The 12,496-nt window shown below is 43.7% G+C and overlaps 1 protein-coding gene across 1 annotated transcript in view; it reads left to right on the forward strand.

Moving 5' to 3' along the window:
- Positions 1-1,599: 1,599 nt before the first annotated feature.
- Positions 1,600-12,496, forward strand: part of T265_01289 (hypothetical protein) — a gene marked incomplete at both ends in the record, with an annotated part of 60,402 nt that continues 49,505 nt past the window's right edge. The window contains one exon of the mRNA XM_009165295.1: positions 1,600-1,826. Within this exon, the coding sequence (XP_009163559.1) occupies positions 1,600-1,826 (227 nt within the window). The remainder of the gene's footprint in view (positions 1,827-12,496) is intronic.

A 12,496-nucleotide genomic window follows, 5' to 3' on the forward strand; every position in this document is an offset into this window, starting at 1 on the left:
TTTGAGTTAACTTCATCATGTATATCTGTATGCTGTTTTTAGTTTTCCGCTTCAATAATGTTTCACGCTGAACATTTATAGTTTTATCGTTGCGAGTACCAAACTCTTGTATAAGGCAAGATGGTAGATAACATGCTAAAACTCATTAGAATCCACAGAGACGCTCTAGCTGTCGCCTTGTATCAGGGAAACTTAACCGTTTGCCGGTGTTCCAAATGATGGAATTGTGTTTTTTTTGGAATAAGACGAGTAAAGAATATTTGATCTGGTCGGGCATCGGATAGTGGTGATCGTGATGAAAGTGTTGAACGTGACGGAAATGTAGATTCCGCTAGTTACGGTGTAAGGTGTTGGGTGACTTTTTCGAAATTTCTTTCTGCATAATGAAATCAGTCCACGCCTAAAAGAACTGTATCAATGCCTCTTCTTTTTTGCGAATCCTCAGTAATGCATATCTCATGGGCCTTTCGGGGGGTTCGAACGCAACTGGACGTCATAACATTTGACCACCAATTACCAGATTCCATTTTGAATACGGTACCATTCGTGCATATCGAGTAATTCTATGTCGATTGGTCCCTCGAGCGAAAACCTTCCAGATGGAAGGCCCACGCAGCTTGTGGGATATTTCCCTTACAAACAGCAGCAGATGGCAGTTGGGAAAACAAACTGATGTTAACTAACCGTCCTACTTCGCACCACTTGTTTTCATACCAACGCGTGACTTATGCTTCCAGATAGTTTTTTGGACCGTGGGCTATCCGTTGACATGCAAAATAATACTTCCGGTTTGATTATAGTCGCGAAAAGTTCGCACAGCCCAGTGAGACCACATAACGTGTATAAATGGGGTCGTACAAATGCAAAGTGAGGGAAATCAATCTGAAATATAGTTGAATATCACACTCCAGTGTGATAAAATGTGAACTGAAAGGCAGGGTGGAAGTAAAAATGGAGAAAACGGAGCTTGAAGCTTTTAATACGTGGTCAGCGTTAAAGATTCCCCACCCGGAAGGGGATCCTCTCCAGGAAGAAAGTTTCAAGGTTTATGAGGAGTTGAAGCTCCGAAACTAGAGGCCACAAATAGTTTCTGGATTATTCTTTTTCTTTGGAACTTTGGACACGTTTCCCCTAACCACCTTGTCCCTAAAGCTATTCGTGGCAAAGATGAGGTAAAGACGTCGGTGTTTGAACAGATTTCAGACTTTTCCTGTGTTCTCAATACACTTGTCTCAGGGTTTTGAATGCATATGTATGAGATCCAAACAAGTTTATGGAGCCAGGGTGACCAGCTAAAACGCCAAGAAAAATCATAACTTTTCTACTCTGGGTAAAAGGGGTTAGAGGATAAGATACCTTAATTAGCAGTTAAGCGATGAACAAAGGGGATTTGCAGGACAAGCAAAAAAAACTGCAAACTATCAAGCGTCCTCACATTGAAGCCTGTCTAAGAATTAAGCTGAGGTACGTGGCCTGAAAAACTGCTTGTCTACCCTGCTTTGTGGAACCATTTGATCTGTCCGACCTTATAATCTGATTGTTGCTTGCGCTGTAGGCGAAAATTCTTCCGTGATTTCATTACCCTTGCTGATAGACTTGATGAGTAAATGGACGCTTTTCAACCTAGTTATCCGTGATTTATCGTATCCTCCCACGGTAATTGGTTTGTTGTTCTTGGAACAAAGTTCTAGACCTCAGTTAAAACTTGTCTTTCATCAGGCTAGCACCACCGAATTTCAAAAGGGAGGGAAATTCGTGCAGCTGTCCTTACTATGTCGTCGAAATCCAGAAAACGGTGATAAACGTACTGTATGCCAACAACAGCGGTAAGTCATCGTTATGTGAGTATACAGTTACTGAAGTATCCCATATTTTCCAAACGTTATCATTTGATCGACCTGACCTTATAATCTGATTGTTGCTTGCGCTGTAGGCAAAAATTCTTCCGTAATTTCATATTCCACAGTTTTGTTGATCTTGTCCTTGCGTCATCTGGTTTCGATGATAATATGGGGTTTGGACGGCTTAATCAGGAAGTAGAAGTAGAGGAGGATGCCATCTATGCACGTTGATACGTATAACTTTGCTAGTCAACTTTTTATTTGCTTGTAGGTCAAACGAAGAGAGAAAAGTCATTCAACAGTTAAGTGTGACCTCTGTTGGGCCTATTCAGGTACCTCCATGGCCAGAAAACAGTCGAAATAAGCTATTATTCTGTAAAGATTAGAACAAGTGTAAGGTTTTCGCTAAAACCTGTTTTACTTCTTGATTTCAGTTTCGAAACTCTGACAAATGGGTACCATTGACTCAATTTCTTCATTACCTAATTGTTAATAGTCTTTTCACTTACTTCCCTGGGGCTAATGCCCTCTCACGGTAAGTCGGAATGGCTGTACAAACAACCTTGAGAACAGTTGTTCAATGCTGACGGAGATTGCCAAAGCTGGGGGCTATTTTTCAAATACCATAGTTATTGATTTTCCTGAGATCCTGAGATCCTGAGAGAAAGTGTAAAGTTGTCGGTCAATGAAAAACATAGGTCAGTGGAACACTTACAGTGAGGCGGGAAATAGTACATCAGGACCACCCGTCTGGTAGGTCGGAGAGCAGGAAAGTGTCTGCCAGTGTCATTGGGTGAGAAAAAAGTTAACTGGGTAGACTGGGAGAGTTTAACGGAGAGGGGAAGAGACAGGGGGGGGGGTGAATTACAGTCCCTGACTGGTTTTCCAACATCCACATTTAACCTTAATCTTCCCCTAGAAAGTGGCTTCATCACGCGTTACAATTCTAGACAGCCACGATTTTCCTAAGCGGTGTTAATGTAGGGTAAGTCTAAACGTTTAACCATGGGTTTTGATAAAGCGCATTGGACCATGTTTATAAACTGTTCCTTTAGGTGTTGAAGACCCCAAATTGAGGTGACGAATTTCCTCAAATTTCCGTAATTTTCAATCCAACGGAAAATTTCAAAAGTTTATCACAGAGTGGATAGGGAAGGGCCAGGATTACTGATGAGCAAGAAGCTGGTTTAAAACAAGTATGCTGTTCAAGTTTGAGAAACTCCTAAACAAATAATCCCTCGCGTCTGCTGTACTGTAGGAATTGTTCACACTGATCTGGAAATCTTTTCTGATATAAACTGTTGGAAGCATTAACAACACGCAACGGTCCGATGTACCAAGCGGAACATTTTCCCAATGCACAGCCAGCACAGCAAATAGTTGGTCATGCCTAGGAAAGTCACGAACGAAACGTTAAAATGTTTCAAGCGGTGGTCAATATACAAACAGTTGTCTGGAACAGTGTCATTGGAACTTGAAGAACTAGGCCAAAAGTAAGTAGTGGACCGCGCAAATTCCATATAAAAAACTGGTTCTATTAGCGCACTGTTGATGATGGCCATAATACAAATCAGGTGTATGCACCAATAAAGGTTTTTGCTATAGTTGACAATGTTGAGATGCCACACGTATAAAAATAAATGTAACGCGAAATGGGAGCAAGTCAAAAGAGGAACTTATCGTCTGTGAGAGTGCCTTGGTGAAAGTCTGGACGGTGGGAACGTGTTTTTCTCCGCAGTGCGACTGCTACACGTGTTCCATAATTGTCCGGGGACTTGTGGAGAGGTTGACCTCCTGCTCCCTGTGCACGCGCCAGTCTGTGTGTACTGACTGTGTTCGGTTTCCCTATATGTAGATCCGTTTGCGTGTACGTGGGCGTGTCAGCACATGAGTAGTTGCTACGCTCACTAGACGGTTCAGACAATAGGTGTCCGATGCATCAGCTTAATGTGACGTGATTTGAGTATGAAAAAAGACAAGTCTCGTGATACAGTGAGCAACTGTGAGCTGAACAGTTAAGTATGTGGGTGGCGAGGTAGCTACAGTTTACACCGAATAACTTACGAGTTTCTTATCAGTGAGCTGGACTTATGTAAACACATAAAGAGCAGTACTAAGATGCTCTCACATCCTTAACACGATTACGGTAAGTAGCAGCAGTGTGTTCAATCAATTCAGCAAACGCCGATGAGTGTTCAGGCACGACACAGAAGCACGGTCGAATGTGATCAGCGTCCAGGCATTTCACAGAAGCACGATCGATGTTGATGGGTGTTCACTAAACGCCTATCGGACAACCTGGATCAATGTCATAAAGTTGTGACTTTTGCACTCGCATGCACTCGATTGTTTCAATAAAGCTGTTGTGTTCTTTGTCGGTGAGTTCTTTTCTGGCACCAGGCAGTGGAGTGTATATATTATAAAAGGGAAATTCGGCTGGATTCCGTTGAGCCTCCCGTTAATGCCAGATTTTCATGCAAGTGAGAGTAGTGGGCAAATTCTGTCAAATTCTGGTTCATGGGGACATTAGATTGACGAGAACTCGGGGATCATGCCTATCTGATGGTCCCGAAGAAGAGCGAAACCGACCATGTGCCATCGAAGAGTTTTCAGCAACCTTAAGAGTAGTCTGTTACGTGCGGAAAAATAAAACCATTTCTGTTACGAATCCATGGCTAGTAATGTTGTGGGGAGCTGAACAAAAATCGTGCAAGCTGATAGCAACTGTTAAAATCACTCGTGCTCACCAACTGTGAATTTGGGGTTAGCAACTTTCCAGGTCCCGCACATTTGTCAGCTTATGAAGAATCCGCAAAGAATAGTCTAGGAATAACGCACTACTAATAAGGTTGCTGGAAACTCTTCAGCAGCCCACAACCGCTTTTCCCGTTCCTGCAGCTCATCAGTTAGGAGCAGTTCCGGGTTCCCGCCATTCCGGACCATCATAAAGGAAAGATTTGTCTGGATTCAATTCAGTCTCCTATCAAAACCAAATTTGTATGCAAATGAGAGTATATATATCGGAATTGTCTGAAAAATTACAAATAGGAGGCACAAGCTCCGGCAGACAGGCTAAATTACAGCCTTTTTGCTACTGTCAACTTGCAATTTCTAAGATAGGTAAAGACCAAACTGATGTATCAGTAAGCTTTCTTCAAAAACTGCGAATGCCTCACTTCGAGAAACTTCAGTCACATGAACATGGTCATCTTTTTTATTTATGCAGGCCCTTGTATTTGTAGACGTCTCAAAATAGATTAAAGATGAACCGGTATAAAGTTATCAGTCTGTGACGTCGAGTTGAAAAGCTTTGCGCGCCCTATGAATCGTATTAACCTGATAGCGAAACATCTGCTGATTCATATCAGTGCGCTTAAATTGTCTTATCCAGGCACCTTAAGATTCATATTGAGCTGCTGGTTTCCAATACAGGGGATGCCAGTGTAACGGCGACACTACTGATGGGGATGCGTGCGAGTAGTATGTTTTATCGTAAATCCGCGCTGTCTCTTGAAAAGTGAGATCTATTGAAAAATTTGTGGAGTCACTTTGTAGCATTTGCTTGAATTTGAGCAACAGTCAATTAGTATCCAGGAAAGTTCGGTAAGACTCGTTCAAAGAGAAGATCGATATTCCGTTTTTGTAAACAAGATGCACATGAGAGTTTTGTTTCCCTGTCCAATAGTCCAATAGTAACTGTTCAGTTGGTATTTTCTAATTATTAACTCTGCAGCGAAGGCCTTCTTCCTTTCGCCGGTACATGAAGATTTTATAGGCCATCTGCGATCAATGCTGTCTAGTTATTGATCCACCTGCACTGAGATATACTGATTTTCACAAATCATTCAGGAACGTAAGTTTCAGACCAGTTTGTGATTCTTGGACTCTCGGAACTTCAGGTCACCTAACTTTTAGTTTCGGTTTCATTGATATGAATCTTCCACCGTGAAAAGATCTGGTTAGAAATTTGCTCGAGGATCTCAAAGGAATGACAAATTTATGCAGCAAGCGAAAGGCAACTACGATCTACTCATAAGCTTCCCATAAACATGATTGTTTCATAACTACACTCGTTTGCATTTCAATTTGGTTTCGACGCGAGACTCACCTGGAACCCAACTGAATCTATCTTTTATGATGTTCTTAAACAACTGAATGTGCTGCATCAGGCCGCCTCATGTTTCATTTGGTACGATATTCGAGATATCTTGATACATGTCTAGACGTAATGCACTATTCACAAGGTTGCGAAAACTCTTCGACAGCCCACAACCGGTCCCAGCCGACGAATTTATACTCAAATTTCAGCAACAAAAACAATGAGCCTATCCAGTGTCCCAAACCACATGCACGAATTAGGATATGCAGCGTACTTTCGGTATCGGTCTCTCTCAGATCCTTCTGATCTCAACTGCGCAAAATACCTGAAGTGTTTCCCCATTCCTCAGCTACCGTGTGCTTTTGTGATCCTTGTTGTATGTGATCTTATTTCATACGCCTCAAAGTATCTATGTTTAGTACCCATTTGAGTTTTCGTGCGGTAATTCAAGCTAATCTATCCTGAAAAGCTGAGGAGTACTGTACACCTGTTTTGTCCTTGGGGTGCGTACCTCACGAAACTCTAGTAGGAGGTTTCGAACTCGCGATCTCCCGGCTAATCGTTTGAACACTTAACCGTTCTTCCTTGAGCGGCTGTATGTATTTCAGCATTTGGATTATCTCGAACTTATACATTCGTTTGACCAACATTCAACTGGCTCAGCGCACCTTGTTTATCGAAAGATGAATCACAGTAACTCAGAGCTCTTGAGCTGCTGGACAATTCCTACTTCCCAAAACGGGTCATGGCGTAAAATTTTATGCGATGAACAGCGGCCTTTCACTGCCCCTGAATACTGCACTTCCTGGGGCCATGTGACCTCTCAAGAGCTGGAAAATACTTGCTTTCTTAATGCCAGTCATCATCATAGAACAGGCTTCACAGCTTATTGATTTTTGCCTAGCTCAACATCTGGGTATCAGACTTTGGTTCTGGGCCTAACGTTACACAAAAGTTGGAAAAATTCAATGGGTAAAACAAGAGAAACCGCGTGCAAGACGGCGTGCCAGGTTGAATTTCGGTTGTTCCAGGGTACGAACGAATCTCAGGAACTGGCCGCTCACAAGTTACGGTCAACAGTTCACCTTGAAAATGAAGGCAATCCATGTTAAAAAGCAATAGGAAAATTCACGGTTTTCAATCAGTTGACCCAATTAAATACTACCCAATTGTTTACCAGGCCCTTCTGAAAAAATTTACGGTTGCTTTATCCTCGGTGGTATTGGACTGGTTTGGACTCATGGTCTTCGGATTAGCGGTTGAGGTGCGTGCCACCTGTCCTCTTGAACAAGGTCGAAGCAGATGAACAGTGCTTTTCGGCATCGGGCAATCTTGATTGCAGTTTCAAAATCCTGTCTGTTGAAATAACAGTTAAGCTCTAGGAATGCTTCACTTGTTCTCAAGTCAGTAGTTTGCGCAGGTAAAGTAAGTTTTTCTTACGTTGTTTTCCAATGATAACACAGCATGTGCGTAATTTTCAGTGAGGGAGCCCGGTGGTCACTCCGAAGATTTCCAACTAGGGAACCGAACCTGGCTTACACAGAAGTTCGTGACTGTAACCATCGGACCAGGTGGATCCATCCGACCAAGAATTTTCAGTGAGGGAGCCCGGTGGTCACTCCGAAGATTTCCAACTAGGGAACCGAACCTGGCTTACACAGAAGTTCGTGACTGTAACCATCGGACCAGGTGGATCCATCACGACCAAGAAAAGCGATTTCATTATCCAAAAGGTCCCAAGCACATTCTCGCACAAGAACAAACAACAGCTTGAGGGAATATTTATTGATTTTTTGTGGGACATATAAGCGATAGAGTGGACGCTTGCCATCAAGTAAACCCGCAAGCAGAATCACGAGCGGCAGAACAGTAGTGTGGTTAACTCTCACTCATCCTTCAATCACGGGACCTGACCGCTGCTTGTGGAAGACCTTCAAAGGCTACCTGTGTCTGACCACTGGTGCCCCCGAACTATTTCGTAAGTCTGTCGGGAACATCATGTCGTTAATGCTGAAGTACCCCAGATGGTTTTCGGTGGATCATCTGGTCACACTCCACAGGTGCACTGGTCAGTCCATGGGTTTCGTGTGTCATTGGACCGTCGGCCTCTTCGCCCAACCTTGTATGGGATGGAGCTGACCCAAGGCGGTCAACTTTCGCAACGAAGCATGAAAGTCCTTACCGTGCAACTCAGTTGCGTGATCCTGACGGATATGGCTGTTTCATGTAGCAAATAACAGTCTTGCATAAAAGCTATCGCCTTCACTGCGTAGCTCTCAGTGCCTGACACACCGGACAAACAGAACATTTCGACATTAATGAACTGATTGGGCCATTGCTTCAACCATCGCTCTCATTCGGTGAACGAATGGGTAGCATCTGCAACTAATTTATTTCGATGCATGGTACGCGAGGTTGGAAGCGGAACTGATTACATGCAAACGTGAAACTAATAATAATAATATTGCTAACGGTTGTTGGCTTCTGTTTCAAAGGGGTACATATTCAATTCAACTAAATTCTGTGCTACCGTGGTATTCATTACACGGCCTGCAACAGGACAACCTTTTGTCTCAAAACATATAGTTTCCCAAGTAGCTAGTTCATCGCCTGCAAGAACATAAGGCCCATCGTAAAGCATTCAAAGATACCCAGACCGAAACGTAAATCCTCATTAGAAACCAATCTAGTCTAACTAAACTTATTCTACTCAGAATATTGTTCACATTCACATCACTCTCGTTTGAACGGTTGTCTTCCTGTTCCGGCATAATTTTTCCGGTGAGTCCACACGAAAGGAGGGGGAAGCGCTGGACCCGAGTTTCGCTCTTATTAGAGCTCATCAGTAGTGGTGCATATCCAATGGCCGTGCCGGGGTTTGAACTCCGGACACCTGACATGCGAGCGCGAGCTAGTTATCACTACTCCGCCGGCGCAGGTTGGACGCATCTGAATTCTCAGGTTTGACGATACGACGATCCAGGAATTGTCCTGGTTGTGACGATCGATCGACCCGCTTGTCAGGACTTCCCAGTCAGGTAGTGCCACGACGCTTGAAGCCCGCTGAACAATACATACCCTGCAAACCCCATAGCATGCATCTACTCAAAATAATTTGAACGAGAAGTTTGGTGGCTACACTATCCGTTGTCAAAGTTGTGCACTGAGGAATAACTTTTCAAAGTGCTTTTATCAGTTTATGCCCTCCCCACTAACGATTTTGTCTGTGATAGTTCATTGTGATGCGCCCAGAACAGAACTCTACAAAAACCCTCTCACAAATCTGGAGACGGTTTCTACGTTTTGTCCCACAACGGTCATACCTCGTTCATGGAATCAAATTTTCTATGGCAGAAACAGACACTGAATGGGATAGTTGTTTCAAGTAGTGATCAATCACCCTAGATGGGTTTCAGTCGCCAGACAACAGCTGTTTATCGAACAGGTTTTGCATGTCAGTTATTATGATTGGCTTGCTTTTTTTCAAGTACCTTACTGATTCATCGCAAGATTGATTAGACCTTAGGTAAATTCTGGCTTTTATTTGCAACGTGATCAAGCTTATAGGTTGTGATAAAGCTACGCAGTTTTAGTGGTGTTTCCATTCTTCAGGTGGATTCAAACCGCTTGAAGATCGCAAATCACTGTACTGTTGTTCCACCTTCCTTTATGTTACTTTCCAATTGGTAGATAAGTGTTGTACTTTTCGCCCTCCGGTCTTATCCCTTCGGATTCACGCCGGGCACGGGACGTTCAGGCGCACGCACACGCGGCTTAGCGCTGGCCGTGTGTGGCATACCTATTGTGCGCCCATCGACGTCATCCCGTGTGAGGCCAATCGGAAAATAGATGCCAGCCCACCGCCATACGCTTTGGTCACTGTTGCCTAGACAGCGTTGTGAGCACTCCGTGCGTAGGCGGGAGGCAGGCCACCTATCTCAAACACGTGCTCAGGTGGTTCGGTGTCGAATAGCAGCAAAAGCCTGGGCAGAATGCCAACTGCGCACTACGGTGGGAATTAGGGGACTATCACCAAGGTCTGAAAGACCGAACATTCGTCCAACTGGACAAGTTCGGCCGTTCGCTAATTGTAATCACAAAAATGCTCCACTGATGTCTTGAATTTAACGGTTGACTGTAGTCCACTAGCTAAAAGCTAGCTGCAGTAATCGCCCTGAGATGCATCGTGGACATTACCAATAAACGTTACCCATAAAGCACGGTTTGGTGTGGGACCCCCTAGCGAGGCACCACTCCCAACAAAATACGCGTTAGTTTCGCGAAAGGAATAATTCCATGCGATATCAGCTTAAGCAGAGTTTGATCATCTGATGAACGTCTTAAAAAAACGTCTGTTGATCGCTACTCCAGCGGATAGACTTCTGAATGACTTCACTTGGGATTGACTTGTGCTTCAGTTCTGACATGTCTTGGTGTGCTTCGTAGATGCACCTCAAATTTATACAGCCCGCAATAATTGTCCGTTTAGCTAATCACTTAATCCACTACATACCTAATCCTTTGATTGGTTATTCTGTCGTATCTGAAATCTGACCGATACCTTCCTCGTTTGCTGGCCTGAGGTTTTTTTCAGGTACCGAAGGCACGGACAAAAAGCCGTGGAAACAAACAATGAGAACGGTAGACATACGATTTCCAGCTGGGCAAATAACAAAGATTTTAGGCTCCACAGTATAGTTGTTCTGCTGAGTTTTGGGCGGTTGCGAAAACAAGTCCGCGCATTATGTATCTGGTCCATTGGATTACGTGGTTGCTAGGACTTTTTGGAACTGTCTTGGATAGAGACAATATTGGTGACCTTATCCGTCCTCCAACCAGACAATAAGTTGTCTGCAAATGCACATAGTTGTGTGTGCGGGTGTGTCGCTGATCGCCAGGCAGCTGTGCCCACAAGTAAGAGGCAATCCGAGACAGATTCCATTGGCAGCAGTTTAACACATTGTTACATTCCCCTGAAATCCCACAAGTCTGAATTTTTGAGATTCTTAAAAAAAACTCTGTGCGAGTAAGTAATCCCAATCTAAATAGTCACAATGAGAACAGGGCCTGCCACCACGCTCTTCAGAATTGTGAATCACCATCAGTAGATATAATAATCAGTAATCGAGATAGCAGACACAATGAATTCGATGCAGTGACACACCGTTTCCCAGTCGGTTATCAACTTTTGGCGTTAAGATGGTAAACACTCCCTGATAAATCGCAAAGGTTAAAAACCAGTCTTCAATGACTTGTAATGCTCAGTGCAATGAATGTTTGTGCACACCACAGTTAACAATATTCGGTCATGCACTGCCCCGCAAATGAGGTCAGCTTCTTGTGCACGAGTATTCCTCATGTTTTTCGCTGCTCCTTTTTACTGTTCATGCTGTATCTGGTTGTAAACTACATACGTACTGGACTGTACTCATCATTGTTCATGTCAGAGACAATGTTCATCCGTTCCGGTCAATAGTTTTGTTTTACCCACAGCCGTAGTGCACTGTCTCTTCTAACCACGTAAGGATTGAGGAAGACCATTTGGACAGCCGTCCAGGTGAACTTCGGTTTTTCCCCAACTCTGTGGAATCAACGAAGGTTTTTGGACGAGCAGGGTCTCATGCACCTCAACAGAACAGAATGAAACCTTTGAGATTTATTTGTAATGCACTACTCGTAATGTTGCTGAAAATTCGTCGACAGCCCACGACCGGTTTCGCCCGTTTTGGGGCTCATCAGGTAGGCGCAGTCCCCGAGTTTCCGCCAACCTTATGTTCTGCTTGAAACTAGATTACACGAAATTAGCAAATAGACACTCATTTGCAAATTAATTTGGTTTTTCGAGAGACTCACTTGGAACCCAACTGAATCTCTCATTTGTGATGTTTCCAGGTTCACTTATGAGGCCTTGTGTAGGTTATCAAACGGTTGAACAATCGCAGTCAGAAATGCTCAGTGTTCGACTTGCCGATTTGCTCTTACTGAGCTCTGAACTCACTGTTCTGACTTCCTGATCTTCGGATCAAGTATATTCATTCCAGTTATCTTCCGTTTACAGAATGATGGCCAGAGTCACTACACTCTGTGTACGCCCCTCTGGCCAGAGGCATCCGGTACACTGCACTGAGAGGATGATGGTTTAGTTACCCGATGGCGAACAAAGGATGCTGTAGAAGATGGAAACAGAACAAGTTTGCAAAAGACTTCGGAATCCCAACTGGGGGGTTGTTATTTTAGGAATTAGAGTGCAATGTAGTAAACGCCACGTCATGGGCTGAAGCAAATTGACTGAAAATTGACATGACCAGCTTGAAATGACTAGCTTACATCACAAGGACCAGCATGGAGACGTGTTCAACTAACGAATTCCACTTGTTCAAGTGGGACTCGACTAGCAAGATGACTCATGTGGATTTACGTGGATCTAATTCAACATATTTATTAATAATGCGAGTATGCTGGACAAGATATTGACTGTTCGTTAGAATCCCAGTCCAGTTTGCCTAGTTGAATGACGCGTGCTGTTTTGGGGCATGTTCGAATCTGAATCGCACGC

Source organism: Opisthorchis viverrini, assembly GCF_000715545.1.
Source record: "Opisthorchis viverrini unplaced genomic scaffold opera_v5_14, whole genome shotgun sequence".
Taxonomy (NCBI): Eukaryota; Metazoa; Platyhelminthes; class Trematoda; order Opisthorchiida; family Opisthorchiidae; genus Opisthorchis; species Opisthorchis viverrini.